Source organism: Rattus norvegicus, chromosome 1 (genome assembly GCF_036323735.1).
Source record: "Rattus norvegicus strain BN/NHsdMcwi chromosome 1, GRCr8, whole genome shotgun sequence".
NCBI lineage: Eukaryota > Metazoa > Chordata > Mammalia > Rodentia > Muridae > Rattus > Rattus norvegicus.
The window spans coordinates 16,922,467-16,942,771 of record NC_086019.1 but is presented as its reverse complement, the minus strand read 5'-3'; the positions used below and the strand labels follow the sequence as shown (position 1 = coordinate 16,942,771).

The 20,305-nt window shown below is 38.5% G+C and overlaps 1 protein-coding gene across 13 annotated transcripts in view; it reads right to left on the bottom strand.

The window, feature by feature from the left end:
* Positions 1-5,665: 5,665 nt before the first annotated feature.
* Bclaf1 (BCL2-associated transcription factor 1) overlaps positions 5,666-20,305 on the bottom strand; it is a 32,535-nt gene continuing 17,895 nt past the window's right edge. For 7 of the 13 annotated variants that reach the window (XM_063284458.1, XM_063284439.1, XM_006227654.5 and 4 more), the window contains 7 exons: positions 19,119-19,224; positions 17,836-17,920; positions 14,983-15,158; positions 13,666-13,846; positions 12,600-12,746; positions 8,215-8,427; positions 5,666-8,080 (listed from right to left, as the gene is read on the bottom strand). In XM_063284458.1, coding sequence (XP_063140528.1) covers positions 8,075-8,080; positions 8,215-8,427; positions 12,600-12,746; positions 13,666-13,846; positions 14,983-15,158; positions 17,836-17,920; positions 19,119-19,224 — 914 coding nt within the window. In that variant the 3' untranslated portion in view covers positions 5,666-8,074. Of the gene's footprint in view, positions 8,081-8,214; positions 8,428-12,599; positions 12,747-13,665; positions 14,851-14,982; positions 15,159-17,835; positions 17,921-19,118; positions 19,225-19,953; positions 20,168-20,305 lie in introns of those variants that run through there. The other 6 variants (XM_063284466.1, XM_063284473.1, NM_001047852.2 and 3 more) reach the window with 5 other exon arrangements.

Sequence of the window (20,305 nt, the reverse complement as noted above, 5' to 3'; positions counted from 1 at the left end):
GAACTCGGAGCCTACCCCCATTGGACGAGGCTAGAGGACGCCGCCTGTGATTGGAAGGCCAAGAACCAATAGCCGCACCAGGAAAGCGCAAGCACAACGTGCGCCCAGTTTTCATCGCTGTGGTAGGATTGCTTTTGGAACTTGTGCTTTGCTGGTGCTGGCTTTACTCCTGCTGAGCCACAATATCCAGTCAAGTTGTTTACATGTATTTAGTGTGCACGCCACACGTGCGCATGCCATAGTACCCGCATGAAAGTCAAAGGACAATTTGTGTAGGCTCCAGGGATAGAACTTGAGACCTCAGGCTTGGTAGCAGGATGCTTAAGGCTTTTTTACACCTTTACCTTTCTAATTTTGAAAGCTAGTGAAAAGCAAAAATGTTCTAATTAATCAAAAACAGAAGACCCGTTTTTGCATTGACAGTAAAAGATTATGGAAAGCAGAGGCTCACCCCAATCCAATTTACAAATTGTTATTTAATCGTAGTAATGGATTTCATTACAAGCCTCAGTTAAATAAATCTAAATAGTCGGCATGCCATGAAGACATGAGCATAGTTTTAAAACTCTTAAATACATTTTCTTGGTTTAAAATAAAGCATCTGGTGTGTAAGTGAAACCCAAACTAGAAAAAGTTCAGCATAAATACAGTATTTCTGACAACTGAGATTGCATACTCTCTCTGGAGGAATGTAGGATTTTTTTGCTTGTTGTTTTTTGGTTGGGTTTTTTTTTTTTTTTTTTTTTTTTTTTTTTTTTTTTTGCCTCCCTCATCTATGGGTCAGATAGCAGTTCCTCTAAGTCTCTCCTAAGTGTGTGATGTCTTCTAAGAGGCCACTGAGGGAGTCTCTTAGATCTGACCAACTTGAAGGGAAGTTTCTCACGGCCAGTACTGCGTTTTTCTTAATCTATGGCTCTTACAGGAAGCATTGTCACGCCCAGTGGCATAATTTCATTTAAACTATATAGGTATGTATGCATATACTCAATGTATCATATGTAAACTTCATAAATATGAAATCATTCTTTATAGCTTTTTCGAATGTTTAGTATTTATCCCTCCTCCATCTCTTCCTGAACTGCACCTTTCATCCACTTTTTCTATTTCTCCCTTCTGATCACCTCTATCCTGCCTGCCATCTGATAAGTTCCAAAGGAAACAAGCATCCATGGAACAACCATAATTGGGGAAAGCTGAACCAGGGAATAGAGGTTAGCTGTGTCTGAGCCATTTGGGCCAGCTAGTAGGTCCTTGGAAGTGAGGGCTCTGAGGTCGGTCGGCCAAACCCAATAAAAGTAAAAGCTATCAGGGTTAGAAAGACGGTTCAGCAGTAAGAAAAGCACAGTGGCTGTCCTTCCAGATGACCTGGATTGAATTTCCAGTTCGTATATAATAGCTCACAGACAGCTGTTATCTCCAACCATAGGGATCTAATCCCCTCTTCTAGACTCTGCAGACACAAAATACATATGGTACACAGGTGTACATGTCCATGAAGGGCATAAAAGCCATCTCTGGTGGGTGGAGAAATGGCTCAGAAATGCTCTTCCAGAGGACTTGGATTTAATTGCCAGCACCACATGGCAGCTCGCAACTATCCTTAGCTCCAGTTCCAAGAGATCTCTCTTCACACACACACAGTGCACATAAACCATGTTACTTTAAATCTCTCAAGATTTGACACTGTACGAGTGTTTTGCATATATGAATATGTACCATGTATACTGGATTCCCTGGAACTTAGTTTATTGTTATGAACTACCATGCGGGTGCTGGGAACTAGAATTAAGGTCCTCTGCAAGAGCAACAGTTTAGTGCTGAGCTCTCTCCAGCCCTCACTTTTTTTTTTTTAAAAAAACAATGAATCATACCAGCTGTTTTCAATTACAAGGAAACGCTTGTTTTAGTACCTAGGTACTAACACAGGCATATATTCCTAGCATCTGGACGCAGAAGCAGGAAGGAGATGAAGGCACTCCTTTGGGACACCTGGGAGCCATCCTGGGTTACATGAATCTGCTTTGTGTGTGTGCATGTGTGTACAATGCCTCACTGTACAGTCCATGCTGGCCTCAAACTCATGAACTTTACTCAACAGTTACCAGCTCTGAGTACTTACCTGTCTGAACAGTCAAGGAGAATTAGGAGTGCTCCTGAGAATACTCCAAGAAAACAAGTCTGTGACCTGTTTCTTCAAAGCACAGACTTGTTTTTACAGTGTATTTCCATGCTCCTCCCAGATGTAGCGAATAGGAGTGAGTTTACTTCAGATTACTATTGCTCGCTGCTTTTATTCAATCAAATGTTTGTGCGTCTATGGAACAATGTTTTTGCCATGTGTGGCTCATCCTTGTGGTTGTACATACAGCATACAGCATAACTGTTAAGAACTTTACCCGTGTGATTCAACCATCATGGTAAATTGTCTGGGGCTCTGAATAAAGTTGGCTATCACATGAGATTTTAGTCTGCCTCATTTACAGGCCCAATTCTCCCAAGTCCCACTGCCTGTGGAGCAGTGACACCACTTAATGACCCGGGCAAGATTGGGCCTAACAATATTTTGTCACTGAGTGAGGAAGGAGCTCGTGATGCCGTCTTTCCTTGAGGATTTGTACGCAGGCAATTAAAAGTTACTGGGGAAAGAAAAGATTTTCTTCAGTGGAATATTGGTATAATTGTCCGAGCTCCTGTAATACTTTTTAATATCTGTTTTTATGTGTACTGTCCCAGGTACTTGCAGCAGCCCATGTCAGAGGATGAGATCACATCCTTCAGAAATAGAATTTCAATGATCAAGATTACAGTACATAACCGTGAGCCACCATTAAGGACAGCAGGAACCAAACCCCAGTCTAATGCAAGAGCATTAAGCTGTTAACATGAGTTTCTCTCCAGTCCCTGCTCCAGTAACTTTAAACCCATTGGGGCACACCAAGGTTCCACCATAGCCTTCAAAGTGAACATCCGGTCACAGTGAAAGTAAACATGACAGGGGTAGAACAGGAGTGCCTTCAAAGGCCCAGGCACAGAAAACTCAATACTTCATCCTCTTCGGAGACTTTTTTTTCCCTCATAGATACTCAAGGCTCACACTTCTTCAGGATTTCTGTTAGACTCATGGAGCAAATCTGCACTAGCAGCTGCCACATCTCTATCTTCAATTCCATGTTGCCTGTCACCAAAAATGCAGTTACCTCCATGCTCGAGGCTCACCAGAAGCATACATCTGACTTACATGACAAATACGGAATGCTGTACTACAGTGGAACCATACTCTTCCTGTACTGAGAACAGCAGCAACACATAATATAACAGACCATCTTCCTGCAGACAGTTACGCAAAGGACTCAGATCATGAATCAGGCCAGCCAATGTAGTAACTGAACTGTATCAAAACCAACTCAACTCATGCCGAGTAACAGCATTACATTCCCATTCGAATACAGCACATTACTAAAATAAAGCACCCTTGTGTTCTACGGTGGCCTAAATGAGAGGTGGGCCCCAAGTGGGCATCTGAGGGCTTGGTTCTCAACTGGCTGCTAGGGGAGGCTTAGGAGGTGTGGCTTGATGGCGAAAGCATGCCACCAGGGGCCAGCTTTGAGATGTCTGTTCACTGTTTCCTGTTTGTAGCTCAAATTGGAAGCCCTCTGCTCTCTGGCATCTCCATGCCTCCCCCATGCCAAGCTTTCTCCCTTGACAGTGTTAGACTTCTATCTCCCTGGAATTGGAAGCCTCAAATAAGCCCTCCTGTTCTATAATGCCTTGGTCATGGTGTTTTATTACAGCAATTGGAAAGCAGCCAATCCAGTAGCAACATACTATTCCCAAGTTTATAAAGCATGTATCATTATCTATGACTCAAGAAACTACATCTAGTCTCACACACACACACACACACACACACACACACCCCCGACAATGAAGTATGTACTTGCCTATCTATGACTCAAGAACTAGTCTCACACACACACACACACACACACACACACACACACCCGACAATGAAGTATGTACTTGCCTATCTATGACTCAAGAAACTACATCTAGTCTCACACACACACACACACACACACACACACACACACACACACACACACCTGACAATGAAGTATGTACTTGCCTATCTATGACTCAAGAAACTACATCTAGTCACACACACACACACACACACACACCTGACAATGAAGTGTGTATAATAATTCTTGGAGTCAGAAAACCGGCCAGATGTTAACGTGTCTGAACTGGCCAGAAACCTCAGAAGCTGAGAGGGAAGACCGCCTAGAGCTTTAAGTCAGCAGAGGTGACAGAGGCAGCCTCGGTCACCTCAGGTGCTAGTGTGACAACATCTCTAAGAAGAGCCGAACAAATGGAGCATGCTCTTGTATCGAAAACTTATATACATAAAAACTACTCAGTTCTAAGCTACTAACAATTTTACACATCACTTTACAAATACAACCGGTTTCTCTGAGATTTTTTAATTCTCTCATTTGTCAGAATGCACCAAACTAAGCCAGGCCTAGTGGTACACATCTCTAACCCCAGGGCTCCAAAATACATCCAGAAACTCCAAGCCAGCCTGAGCTACAGAGCAGAACCGGCTTCAAAATGTAAGGCTACAAAATGTATTAAAAGTTGTCAATTCCTGGGCCAGCAAGGAGGGCAAATGGGGAAAGGTGATTTCTGTCAACCTTAAACAACCAGAGACAAATAGGGTAGGACAAAACTACACCCCAAAAAGTTGTGCTTGGATCTCCCACCACACTTGCACATCACACGTAACTATACACATAAATAACATGCAATCAAAACACGTGGGGAAGTGGTCAATTTTTCAGAATAGGGAAATGGCTCATGAGTTAAAAGGAATATGAAGTTCTTTCAGAAGACCAAGTTCAGTTCCCAGGACCCACATAAGGCAGTGCACAACTGTCTGTAACTAAAGGGAATCTAATGCACTCTTCTGGCCTTCGTGGGCACAGGCCCCAGTCGCCACCCCTCACACACACACACACACACACACACACACACACACACACACACACACTTTCTTTTGTATTTTCAATAATCTTTAAGATAAATATTTCAATTGTACTGGATCTTAAGGAGAACAAAGAGCAACTTTTTGGAGAGCAGATAGCTAGGGACATTAACTCAGTGGAATGTCTGCTCAGCATGCACAAAGCCCCAGGCTCAATCCCAACCACAGGAGGAAGCAGAAAGATCAGACATAAAAGTCATCTTTGGCTACACACTTGGCTATATACGTAAGGCCAGCCTTTGAGACTCTGTCTCGAAACAAAATAGGAGTCCAGCAAAGTCTTCTTTTGAAGACAGATGCAGCTCTGACCGACCTCAACCTGGTATCCAAGTGCTACGAGTCAAGTCTGTTCTCTTCAAGGACCCCTCTTCTTTGAGAACTACCAATCTGGAGCTGCTGTGCTTTTTAGAATGGCTCACTAAAAACCATATGAGCTCTCATCTTCCCAAGAAGACAAGAAAGCAACTAAGACAGTTTTAAAAAATTAAAATCATTTATCAAACCACAGATCAAATTTATACAAGTTGGTATTCCAAATTCTAGAAACAGGCCATAGAAATCAGCTAGGTAGAGTTCAACCAGCAATAGCCTCAAAGTCAGGTAAACAGACACCAGCTATTACCACTTAGGACATTTTATTGGCATATGACAATTTACAAGGGTCCCTGTTGAAATATACACCACACTGAGGAAGAATCGTTTAGCCATCTACATTCATTCTCATTGGATATTTTCCCCTCAAATTATAATTTAATTCCCAACACTGATTTTAACTGTGACGAAAGGGAACAATAACAATTCTTTGAAATAGAGTGCAACTGGGAAAGACTTTGCTTTTTATATTAAAATTCCTAAGATGTTGAAGCATACAAACCTAAGAATTGAGTCATGGCCTTCTAAAACTGTTTTCTTATTTTTTTTTTCTGGAAAAATCCTTTGGTTCCTTTTTATTTCTTTTCTCTGGGTAAAGGAAGTATATGTATGCAGCGTATATCACATCGTATGCAGCGTGTAACATATGGTATTAATTGTCTAACAGTTTTTTTCCTGGCACTTGTATGCAAACAGCTTTACCAAGAGGCTCTGTGCAGCTTTTGTAACATGTCATGAAGCATGTAACTAAATGGTGATCTCAAAGAATACATACAGGCTACTTTGTGTCTGGCTGTGAGAAGGAGAATATTCACAGTGGTGTTCTACTGCAGTTCTTCTAACAACCCCTTTACTAGGATGCAGTGGGACTAACAAAATGGAAGAAACCTCAGGTACACTTAAATACAGCCTGGTACTCCCTATTAAGTAAGTTCCAGCAATCTACTTTTCTCTGTTGTGGAAAGAGTAAACCTGAACAGGTACCAACGTGAAAATTCAGTGTATAACCAAGTAACTGCTAAAATAAAAGTTGTATATTCATGGAAAATAGAAATGGTAGGAAAACTATTAGGGGATTAAACACATTGTTTTTGCATTTAAGTTAATCTGAACTATTATAATAGTTATTATAAATAACTATTTATGTCCAGGTTGAAGCAATAAAGTTGCTTTGCAGGTATTTTCTGATTTACTGAATGATTCCATGGTGAGGACGAGTGGGAGCATCCCATAAACTGACTACTCCTGAGGACCGTAGCAGGGTAAACACTTCACAGGTGACTTTGGCTTTAGTTTAACTTTGCTGCCAAAAGGTTTTAGCAGTTCAAAGACACTGTATAATCATCAAAACATGAAAAGTTTACAGTAACAGAATAAGCACTGTCTTCTTTAAATGCAAAATACATGACTAATCGCTGCAATGTAGCTAATCTTACCTTTGCTTAAAAATTAGTTTTTAGCCCTGAAGGTTACTTTATTCCTTCAAGAGCTGTTAAATAGCGGAGAGATTATTTACCTCAAGAATAGACTCCCCCAAAAAAGGCCATTTTATAAACTTAAATTGAAATTAGATCAATAATACAAGCTTCCTGCTAAAATCTTCTATTAGCAACACAGAGAGAAAACAAATTACTTAAACACGACTAAACAACCCGTTGCATTTCTCGAGTCTTTTGTAAATTACGGACTGGTCTACAGCTGTTCAAGCATCCACTAACAGTGAGCTCTCCAGTCAGGGACTGGATGACCACGTGCATCACGTTACGCTGCAGGCTAACCTTCCTCCACGGGAGAAGGACTCCCAAACTCTGTCGTGGTCTTGTGGGGTTTTGGCTGTGTTTTGTTTTTAATACAATCAGGTCTATGGAATTAGGAATTTACTTACATCTGATATTACAAACCAATTTCTCTCTCTCGTAGGTAGCTGGTATCTAAGACCATGACTCAAACTATCAAATGAGAATGGAAGAGAATATTCAATTTTGAACTCATACTGGAAAGTCTCTTCAAATTATTTTACAGGCCTTTGTTTGCTTTCAGTAAAAATACCACTTTCTCAAATCTAACTTTAAATTTGTACTTTTTGGCTATTAACAAAGCTACTGTCCTCCTTATATATTTGTTGAAGTGTGAAACGAGTTTACCATAATAGTAACTTTGTGACATTCTTCAAAAATTAGTCACCCTACTATGTAGTGTTCAAATTTTCAAAGATGTTAACTGATGTGTACAGTTAAAACGATTAGTGTGGTCACTATGAACAACTCCTGTCTGAGGATCTGTGTGGATCTGTGTAGAGCTAACGTTCACTTCAGGGTCAAACATTAACAGGGAGGCTCCTAAGAGCTGTCACAGAACTGTACTTGACCACTTCTTATAGACAAAGCAGAAATACAAGGCATGTAACAAAAACAGTCAAAGGGCTTAAAAGTTGATCGTTACAAATATGATATTGAACGTCTTCTACTTTATTTCAGTACAATTTTCAACATACAGTCTACTATTTTCAAGATATTTGAAGACTTAAAACAAAATTTCTATAGACTACTTGCAAACAGTACATTTTAAGTAAAATGCTTACATTCTTATTTGAAAACAAAAATCAGGTTTAAAAAAATTAAGTGTCAAGTTCTGCTCCCTGATGCAATCTTGAGACTATTCCTAAAAAGGGAAAAAGAAATTAGAGGTCAGTAAATCTGTGAGTAGATAATATTAATAATATTTCTAAGTTGATCAACTCATTTGCCTGCCAAGTTCATACAAAATAAACTGTCAAAAGTCAGAAAAATGTCTACCTTTTCTTCTTTGCGCCTATCCTTCTTCTCTTCATTATTTTCCATGGTCTCCTCTTCATCCTCAACAATCCCATCTCCTTGGTATTTGTCATGAGTCCATTTTGGACTGCTACCTGATTTTTTGAAATTAAAGCGCCCTCTGCCGCGTTGAAAAGTACCACGACCTCTTCCTCTTTTGGCCCAATAATCCACACCATCATCTCTGTCATCGTGCTATAGAAAGGTTTAAAAAGAAACATCAGTAAAACAGTGTTCTTGTAAAGAAATTCTTTAGTCATTCTTTAATCATACAGCTAGTAATGAACTTCAAAAAAACCTCCCCCTCCCCAAGAAATATAAGGATACTGCAAAAGATACAAACTGTCATTATAATACTATAAATATTTATTGCATCATGTAAACTATGCCAAGCTAAGAGATTTTAAAATCCTACACTGAGATTTAAATCTAGATGTAAATATGCATCAGTCTATAGACTACGAGTTTCAATGGTAAATTGTAACAGCACAGCCTGAAGTTACTTTGTTTTTCAATAAGTACTGAAACTATTATGTTCCAAACTTAAGTTTTTAATATACTTAAACACAGTTACTCCCCAACTTACAAACTATTCTATTAAGTAAAACAATCTCCAAAGCTGAAAAGTTTGTAAAGTATTCCCATTCCAAAGTGCAGCACAAAAGGCTAAAGGTCTCCCTTGCACTAACTCACTAATTAAGCCCACTATGAGATAACAAGTGAGGCAAAATGGGCCTTTACAAGGAAACAAACACAACGCAAGTGTGAGCTCAGGAATGCTGCACGGCCTTTTAAGTGCTTGTATTGAGCAAGGACTCAACTTACTAAAATGTTTTAAAATGTGTCACAAGGACTGTTTTCAGAACAGAATATGCCTTTCATCATAAGCATTTGTGCAGCTTAACTTACATAACTTAAAAATTAGAATTATACAGGCAGGTATTAGGCTATTTGAAAGAACAGTTCTTGGCTATTAATACCTTTTATCTTTTGACACTTTTACCAAAGAATGAAGACTGCAGGTGGGGATGTGTGTGACTCTATAAAGAATGACTTCCCACACTACATAGAAGTACAGACTTCCGAAGAGAGCCACTCAAAATGTCTACTCAGTTACAGTCTCATGCTCCCTTATGGCACTAACACCCACTTCTAGAGCTTTGTTTGGTGTTGCTTTTAATATTTTTTGAATTTGTAGGAAGAGGCAAACAAGTTCTGAAGAAAGGACCTCCCATTACACCTTCAACAGAAACAAACTTCTCTGAATCTACCACATTGTAATAGAGGGAGGCAGTCTAGAAAGAACAGTAAAGACTCAGTAAAATGTCCTAGGCCCAGTGTCTGCCAAGCAAGGACTCAGTGTGCCTATACTGCTTGCTTCGGTGAGACATTGCTCTGAATACATGCAATTACTCATCCCGTCTTTAGAACCAGCGGCTCTCTGTTCCTATCCTTAAACACGGAGAAACACCAAAGAAAGAAAACCAGTGGCAGTAAATGAGTTACCGTATCAGGCAACTCAGAATAGAAATAGAAAAGGCCAGTAGCAAAGCCAGTCGGATTAGTCATTATTTTTAGATACACACTCATCTGAAATAAAACAAACTAGAACCCCAGGAGACTAAGCTGTTTCTATCAGAGCACATTCATTCTTACAGCAGCTATGAGAAACAGTGGGTGGACACCAACAACAGTATTTTTCCGTCTTTTCCCATTTTCATGTGTGTTACATATGTATGGGTGCTTGTGCAGGTCTATGTGAATGCCAGTGGAGGGCAGGACTTAAGAAGGAGACCACTCTTGACTGCTCTTCCACCTTGTTCAATATGAAAACTGTGGCTAGGGGAATCCCTTATCTCTACTTTAGAGGCTGAAATTACAGATAGGCCCTCAGCTCACAAACCCAACATCTGTATAGGGTTTCTTGGGAATTCCAATGTTCTAACCACTGAGGTGTCCTCAGTCACTGGAAACAGTCTTAATTTTCAAATTCTTACATTCAAAATTTGAGTCTCCTAGTTTTAGGAATTAATTTTTTCACAGACAGCAGTTAAATATTTACCTAACAGTCAGAATGCCTTTTTTTTATTTTAAAAAGGAATTTATAATGGACTCAAGACCTCCAGTTCCCGTTATGTCTCCGCTTAACACAATTAAGTTTTCTAGGAGTACAAAGCTATAATGATAACATTCAGCAACCATTTCAAAGTCAGCCTGCTCTATAGAACAAGACCCTGTTCCAATCTCCTCCAGTTAATTAATAAATGTCTGAGGTGTTATTATAAAACTGAAATGTCAAGTTCCTCTGACTCTACACTCCTTTACTGTCCTGAGACCTTGCCCACTCAGTACTCCTCACTTGTTCCAACTCCCCATGTTTGTCTCTCAGGATCTACTGACACTGGTGTCTTCACAGAACTCTTATTACTGATTATCACACCCTTCCACAAAGCCAAGACTTATGATGAGAAACTCAAGACTCACACCAACTTAACCAAGGCAGAATGAATATCACAAATCAGAAATTTGGCTTGGAATGCGGTACATGGTATTAAATACAAATCCCATTCTTGCGACCTCAATAGTCAAACTGCTCAGTAACTGAATCACTGGTCATCTGTGAAAATAGAATAGCTTCAACTCAAAGGGTTTGTTTGTTTTTTAACTTTATTTCATGTCTGAATGTGAGTCATTGTGTAACTTAGGTCTATCCTTATGCCTGACTGCTGGGATTTTAGATATTCACTAACATGCCAGCTTAAATGTTCCTAAACATTAATTCCTGACACTAGAGTATGAGCTCCTTTCCTCTGACTGATACTTTGGTTCCTATCTCTGTTCTCAATGCTGTCTACAGTCAGTCTGTATGTAAAGCGAATGCTATTTCTGGTGAATCCAAGTAGCCACTTCAATTGCTCTTAAGTACAGAAATAAATCAACCATCAGTCTGTCAGTACCTGTAAACATATATTACACAGACCAAAGATGTTAAATTACAGCCCACAGCCAGTGGTGCATAGCTTTAATCCCATCACTCTGGGAGGCAGAGGCAGGCAGACCTCTTGAGTTTGAAGCCAGCCTGGTCTACAGAGCAAATTCCAGGACAGCTAGGACTAAACACAGATACTCTGTCTCAAACCAAAAAAGAGAAAGAAAAAGAAAATGTCATAATAACAACAAATTATTATCATTACTTGCTAAGTATCTAAATTCTTTTGGGGGGTAAGGGGAAGAAGAAGACAGGATTTCTCTATGTAGGCCTGGAACTGGACTCTCAAGAGTGCTGGTATTAAAAGTGTCCACCGCAACACCCAGCAAATAACTAAATTCTTAAAATAACACATTAATAAAAGACGTATAATGTTTATGTCCCAATTTAATAAAGATTCATGAAAACAGATGCTGACAACTAATAAATTCTGATCTAAATTATATCTCGGATCCACTGGATCCACTGGATTCACTCTTACTCTCTCCTAATTACTTCAGACCCAACCTAGATAGGGAGAAGATTCATTTTTCAATAAGTTACTGATCCTTTCCAAATAGATTCATTCCAGGATATAGCTTTATCCTTTAGTTAAGCAAACCTGCTAGAGATGTTCAAATCTGATCATCCTCTACCATTAACTATTTACTGCCTTGCTTACAATTTTCAAAACTAGCCTCAGAAACATGACTTCCCTGAGAAGATATGATTAAAAACTAATATTCTGGTACATTTGGGTAACTTAATAATCTGCTCCTATAATAAAAACATACAACCTGTTCCCCTCCCCATGTCCAACTAAACAAAATTACCATCTATCCAGAAAGCCTTCCAGACCCACACAAACTCCCATTTTAACCCTTGGAAAGCAATTTGAACAGGAAAAGCATATCCATCACAACCAAGAACGAAAACCAACAGATCTAGCTAGCAACAGATCAATACCTAGTTTGCCTAATATTCCAATGAATTGTGAAAACCTGGAGACCCTTCATTACAAGAACCATGAAGAATGCTGTCTTTAAATAAATAGCAAGGGAATGAAGTATAAGGTAATTAAGAGGCTTCCATACTTAGACGTGTCTTCTACACAGATACAAAAGATGTTAAACTCAACTCTGAATGTGGCAGTTAAATCAGGCAATTTTTAATTTACCTTGAGCAGCCCACTGTGTGATGTTAAGTCAGGCATAGAAACTAAAGGGACCCAAATGAATTTAAAGTTTCAAACATCTTAAGTAATGATATTTAAAAAAAAAAATGTTCGCCCAAGTTACAATGAAAACCTCATAATGGTGACCATCTGCACTGAAATGTATTCACCTAGGATGTTTGGAAAATCAACACAAACCAAATAAAACAGAGTTCTAACACCCACCAAGAAGTACTTCTTGCTCTTTGGGGTATACTCTGGATCCCACTCCTCTTCCTTCGGTCTCTTTTGGAAAGTGGAGTTTGAGTTGTTTGGACCAGGGTTTGTCCCAGCAAAAACGCCTCGGGCTCTTCCTCTGCCTCTGATCCGAAACTGGTTAACAGTAACACACGTGTTTAGTCATGCGGTCACAGGCACTCAGTTACATGCAAACACTAGATTACTGCAGTAACAAGACTCTGTGTGTGTGTGTGTGTGTGTGTGTGTGTGTGTGTGTGTGTGTATGTGTGTCTGTCTTCACAGCCACTCAGGATGGAACTGGTGGCCATTTTATATCACAAGCCTACTGAAAGTTGAATAAATGAAGAAAATATTCTGAAGTAGTAGAAGATGTGCTTCCATGAGCTGGAACTAGTATTTCAAACAGTGACATAGGCAGGTCCCCCTTTCCACTAGACAAAAGCTATACAGTTCCTCTGAACTACACCGACAGAGTCTCAAGTGTCCACCCATGTCTATTACCTTGAAAGGAAAGCCCTTCTGCTTCCCCCAAATGAGTTTAAGACCCAACTGGCTAAGCTAAAGGTTATAGTATGGACCTGAGAGATGTACTGCACATGTAAGCCTCTAACAGTTCAGGAACTTTATAAAAGCATTAATAATACATTCTATGTAGACCTAGGAAGGTTGTGTGACTGGTACACATATAAGCAAGGAGCTAAATAGGCAAATGAAAACAGCAATAATACAGAGAAATAAATCGGTTTTAGTATTTTTAAAACAGGTTTTCCAAAATTAAGTGATTTAATAATTGAACTTTTACTCTTGAAACATTGATCTGAAAGTAAAAAAAAAAAAAAAAAAAGGTATCCAGTTTATATAGATGCTTCAAACTCTCACACTGACTGGCACTTCATTTCACTGACAGGACAGCACTTCAAATACCGCTTTATTACTTGAGACTGCTTCTGACTTTGGGAAAGAGGACAAATAACCTATAAGGAATACCTGATTCCCCTCTGCACACTTCAAGATAAACACTCTGGGGTGATCAAAGGTAACTGTCACTTACAAAGGTTCCTCGTGGCCTGCTAACTCCTGCAAATCCTGAGTAGTCTTTCATCTCATGGTGAGATTTAAACTCGTCTTCTCTTTCTTTCTTACTCTCTTTCTCTTCTCGGGAGCTGGGTGACGAAGGCGATGCTGAAGAGGACGATGACCGAGAATGATCTTGCTCTCTCCCTTTATGTTTGCTGAAAAATAAAAGACATGTGCTATTTTTTTTAAGATAAAGAATTATTTAAAATCTTACGAGGAAATGTTTTTAAGTTAAAAAAAGAAAAGTACCCGCTTAAAATTATTATAAGTAAAATTAGGTATAAATTCTGACAGTCTGTTTCCAATTGTCTTCATTGATTGTTTTACATAATACTACAGCCTACCAGCTACAAACTGGTAGTTTGCAAACTTCAATAATGTTCAGTCCATTATTTTAACTTGTAACTTTTTGTTATTTTAATAACAGGAAAGGCAAGAATGGTTTGGTTCTGTTGTGGTACCTGGGGATTGACTCCAGGGCCCGCCACACGCTAGGTGAGCAGGTACAACTGAGCTACAGCCCCAGTCGGAACTCGAGTCCAAGTTTTAAAAAGACTGCAGCTTATTACATACGCCCTAAGGGAGAACAGTCTGCTTGGTTTGGGCTACAATATTATGATAGAAATAAAAGGCATGTACAATTATAAGTAAGTCATAAATTTAAAAGCACAAGTAAAAATCCACCATTTACCTAATGAACATCAAGAAAAAACTTCTCTATAATACATTTTATTCTACTTATTGACTCTGTAAAGATAATTTTACATGACTCTAACGAACACCCGAAAAAGTCGCACCTGCAGTAGCTCTTACCACTGCTAACAGTATCCAGGGAGATACAATTCTCAAAGACTAATGCACAAAATCCTGCTTCCTGGGCTTTCCTCCCCCCATCTTCCCATGTTAAACCACTAGATAACACTTTAACAGTCTTGTACTCTGGGTGTTATGAGTTGAAAAAGTGCGGAATCAAGCATAACGAACCAAAGTTCTTACACAAACTGTTTCTAGAAATGCACTGCATTGAAGTCCAACCTCCTGATGTAGCCTGGATAATAGGACACATTAATTTGTCATTTTTTTTTTCAGTGTTAGCTTGCTATTCCAAAGTTTTTGTCCTCATCCACCATAAGCCGTGTAAAAGACAAATACATTTTTGCTGTAAAACAAATAATTTTAATTGTTTAAATTTAAACATTTGATTACAGTCAAAATTGAAAGCAATTAAGCTGACAATTATTAAAGGCTAATTAGAAGCTAGAGCCTAAGTCAAGACAACTTTAACAGTCACCTGTCATCTCTGTAAGGTTTGTACTCCTTGTAATCCTTTGGTGTTTTCTCTTGCTTTCTTGATCCACTAGATTCCCTCGAACCCTTGGAATCTCCCCGCTCTTTACTTCTTTCTTTGCGGCGACGGTCAATGTCATGCCGAAGATCAGCCGAATCACACCTTAATTTTTTATCTCCCTGTAGAAGACATGTAAAATACAGATTTCATGGAAGAAACAGAAATGTGTACAGACATGCATTTGTATCACAACAGATTCTAAACTGGTACTTTAGTATCAAAAACTATTGCATCATGTACTGCCATCGTCCTTGGAATTTCTTTTAAAACTGCATTTTACTGAGCATTTACAGAGATGTACTAAAACGTCAAGGCATTTTTAGGTTTATGGTAATTATTCAAAGCAATCCATAAGAAACTTTCATTCAGCAAAGTGGTACATCTTTTTACTCAGTGAATCATTATTACCCCTCATTCTTGCAAATAGCCTTTATGAAGTAGTTGGACAGTGTTAAAGCTATCATCTGTAGATGCAATGTGGTTTCAGCATGTAATCGAGATCCTGGAGTTATGGTCTCATTAACTAAGCCTCAGAACAACAAGCTCTTCCCAGATAAACTGATAAACCCGACAGAAGATACTTCAAAATTAGGGAGTCTGCAGTTTTCATGACATGCAAGTGGAGTAAGATTAATAAAACTGAGGCTGGACAAATGTCAGACAAAGTCAAAAAGATATTGTTCGCAATCCTGTGCTCAGTATTTGGGCTCTATGTTGCCCTTTCTCAATTCAGGTATTGCAACAGACATTAGTTTAACTGGGTCACAGTTCACCTCCTCCTTGTTCCATTGCTTTTTTCAAATACTATATAACTTAGGAGTTGAAAAGAGGCATCTAGGAATGAAGAGAAATTATACATCAGTAAGATGCTATACAATGTGGCCATCCTTGATATTATTCAACAACGAGAACTATTTATTCTGGGACGTCTAACTGTAATATTCATAAGCATCAACGAAACTGAAATCTCTTTCAATGTTAAGTAAGACTCACCAATTTGTCCCTAGAGTAAGGAGTCTAATCACCTAGGTATTACTGACTCCATAAGAAACAATGTAAGTGAAACTACTCTGTAAATCTTGCTAAGCAGGTAATTTCAAATCAACAACACGTTAATTATTCATTAAAGACAGAAAGATAACCAAGCCCAACTATCAGTCTTCCTGGTCATCTATCAGTTATTACTTCTCTCTCAGACAAAAGACAAAGTGAATTGTTGAAGAAATGAAACACAATAAGCCTAAGGTATTAATAAGGTCAAAGCTTTTGGTTTTTTTGTTTTTAAGTATTGAACTGCTCCTTCCCCAGTCTGTTTTTCTAATCCTGTTATCTCCTGCGCAGAGGCATCACCTTACCTCTAAGCTCTAGATTTCAAAACCAATTCAGTTAGCAGCACACCCTACTGAAAAACTTGTACACTGGCACTGTCAAGTAACTCCTCTTAATACAAGTAAAATCCAAAACAGCGCAAATTTTCCACAACTCTACAGAACAGATACATCCCTATTATTTTAATTAGAAAAGTCAAGGTTTAAGAGTTAATTACTGGGGCTGGGGATTTAGCTCAGTGGTAGAGCGCTTGCCTAGGAAGCGCAAGGCCCTGGGTTCGGTCCCCAGCTCCGAAAAAAAAAGAACCAAAAAAAAAAAAAAAAAAGAGTTAATCACTTTCCAGAACCCAGATTTTCAAAACAGAACTGATCCCTTGCCACCTCTACTGCATATCTATCTTACTAAACTGGACCTGAACTGCATATATAAAGTCATATGAACTAGTGTACTCAATAAATGTCAGCTTGAATCACCATTAAGTACCTTATGGCTGCACTACAGTCTCGCCAAGCCCCTGGCTTCCTCACCTTACCTGTATTATCTAAACAGGAAGTTGCAAAGCCAAATCCCTAGGTAGTCCAATAGAAATGAAACATGTTTTGTTCCAAAGTTGACTTTGCTCATCAGTTTTTAGAATTCCTATTCTTTTCCCTCTTGTGATGTAGCCACAGCAAGCCTGGAACTTTTATACATAGCTCAGGCTGGCCTCTGCCTCAAGGGTGCAGGGAATAAAGCTATACCCAGCCTAAAATGCTTATTTCTTTCTTTTTCTTCTAAATTGAACCTAAGATTTTTTTTCATTAAATATATTCTGATTACAGTTCCCCTCCCTCTACTCCCGGTTCTTCCCCACCTCCCCTCCCAGCAGGACACATCTCTTGTTAGAAACAGACATCTAAGGGTAATATTAAGATATAAAACAAACTGGAATAGGACCAAACAGAAGGTAAAGATCCCAAGTAAAACTGCCTATTTCTTAAGTAAACCAAACAAAAATGTGCAATGGGCAGGTATGACAGTGTACATCTCTAAGCTAGGCACTCCGGAAGCTTATGAAGGAGTGTTGGCATGAGTTCAAAGACAGCCTAGGTTGTCAAAACTTGCTACTCTCAAAAGGACAGCACTAGGGTAACTTCTTTGAAGAAGCAGAAATACAATTAACTTTAAAAGACATTCAAACTCTGACTTATAGATCTCATCTCAAAACCTCATAAAAATCATGGTATAATTTATATCCTACTCATTAATCTTTTGTCTACCTATCCTTAGGACTGACATTTACCATTCATTGACAAGCATTTTCAGGAAAGTTTTCTTGGTTTAAATTAAGATACACAACTATAAACATTATGTATTTACAAATTAAAAGAAAAAGATGTAATCATTTTGCCTAAGTAAACGTTTAGTATAGTATCATTAAGCTCATTTTCACATAAAAAGCAAAAACATTGATAAAATAAAAACTACCTTTTGAATTTCTTCTTTAAAAACTCTCTCGTCTCCTGCTAAACGGGTATGCTTCCTCAGAGCGCTTGGAGAGATGTCAATCCTCCTTAATATAAAATAAAGTGTATTTGTAGCTATATTATTTACCTTCTGATTCAAAAGAAAAATAGTACTACCACCCATTGGTGAGAAATATTAGTTATATCTCTCCTGAGAAACCAATCTGGCACAGTTAAGTCTACTGATTTAATTCCTAAACTAAGAAATAAAAATTATATGCATTACGAACTAATGAAAAACTGGATATGGTGGCAAATGCCTCTAATCCCAGTACTCCCCACGTTGAGACAAATAAGAAAGAGGAAGGACTGCTTTGAGTTTGATGTCCACATAGGCTACACAGTGAGTAGGACACTTGACAGAATTACATAACAAAATCCTGCCTCAAACCAACTAAAATACTTGGGGTAGATCTTTATAAATGAAAGCAGACCTTGGGGTTGGGGATTTAGCTCAGTGGTAGAGCGCTTGCCTAGGAAGTGCAAGGCCCTGGGTTCGGTCCCCAGCTCCAAAAAAAAAAAAAAAAAAAGAAAGCAGACCTTTACACATTAAACTTTAACCATGAAAAATAATACATTATTATTTTAAATATTAAATCATCATGCAACTAAAATGAATTAACTTATTCAATGTCAGTATTGACCTAATAACAAATTACTGCCTTACAAGAGTCTTATCATTTCATCTTTAGTTCATCCTGTGTTTGATTCTGCACCTTTCCATTTCAGGCTTTGAGTAGTTAGAACTTCTCACTGCATTCTGAGCAGTCATCAACGACCAGAATACACCAAGCTAGATTCTGAGTTTCCACTGTGACACAATCGGCAGATGAAATAGTAATGTCAGGCATTCGATAATTGGTCCCCAAGGAATGGAAGCCAGAACACAGACTGCGTGCTACACAGCTGCTGGCTTCACATCCGCCCACTTTCACAATAACTCTTCTGGTCCACACACCAAACATTTTTATCTCAGGAATTCAAAGTTCCTTGAGACAGTCACTCCCCAACCCAGGCCCCCAAAACTTACAGCTATTAAATTCCACAATGAATAAAGGTAGTATATAAAAGTTCTAACCATTTTAAACTAAGTAAAGTAAAAACCAGGGGGGAAAAATTAAATTTTTTCTAAACGTGCAGATACAGTGCTTCAGTCTAGGAGAAAAAGAGTTCAAAGTTTATTTATGACATGATGACAGCATACTTCTCCTAACATTTTATATGCAAATTCAGTACTTCACATACCTGTGTATCTCAGGGCTCTTTTGCCGGGTACTATGCTCTTCAGTAGCTTTCTGGTATGAAGTGAACCGCTCGTTTAGGGTCACTGCAGGTGATTTGAAGTATTGCTCTGTTGATTTAGGAGAAACACTGTCGAATTAGGAATCTTAATTTTAAGAGGGGATTTTCATTTGTGATAGAAGGGCATGTAGCAGGTGAGAGAAAATAAAAATACTCAAGAAACCTAGCAGAAGAGAATCAAGTGTTAAAATAGAAACTCCTACTCTATTACTTCCTCTTACCTCAACACTGACTGCAAAGGTCGTCACAGGACCCTGTCTATACTAACTACAACCCCAGCACAATTAATAAGACTAACTCCACGCTAATAAACTTCCTCAAAAAGGAACAATAGGTGGTATGTCCTTAAACCCTGCCAACTAAACAAAGTTTCAACTGATCATTGCAGGAAAAATAAAGAAAATTACAGACAGTTTGAATAAGTAATAAAATTATGTTAACTATGATGACATATCAACAGAAACGGTTTTATAAAAAAAAGTGAGTACTGCCACTTAATTAGGGAGGGGGGCACTCTGAAATTCATTTACATTCACTAATTCGTCCAAAAATTCTGGCATCTTGGCAAACCTGACAGCACATATGATACTGTATCTTTCTTTAAGCAGTTTTTAAATTAGTAATAACAATATTGATTAGTGTCTAAACCAGTTTAAGATATGCTGTAAATGTAAAATAGATGTATAAAGTCATCAACTATGAAATGTTACATTATGAAGCAAGCTATCTGCTTAACAGGTCAACATACATCTGTGTCAACTTACCGCCCAGTATCCAGCACATGTCTCATAACCAATCATTAAAACTTGAAACGGCCACTACCAGGGTAGTGCCTCAATCATAATTCCATGAAACCCAGGAATTTGAGCTAGCAACTCAGTTTTTATGCCATTTTTTGCCAGGAAGACAGAAGATTCAACTTTGCCTGTATCTTTCAACAGCTATTTTACTTTGAAACATGGATTTTGGCATTTCAAAACATATTCCAGGACCTAGTTACAATGAAAAAGAAAACATCACTGGGCATTTTCAGCTCTATATAAAGTAAGAGCTGTTCAGATCGGTTGCACAACACCAATTATGAAACATAACTACAGATCCTCTAAAAAAGGAAAAAAGAAAAGGAAAAA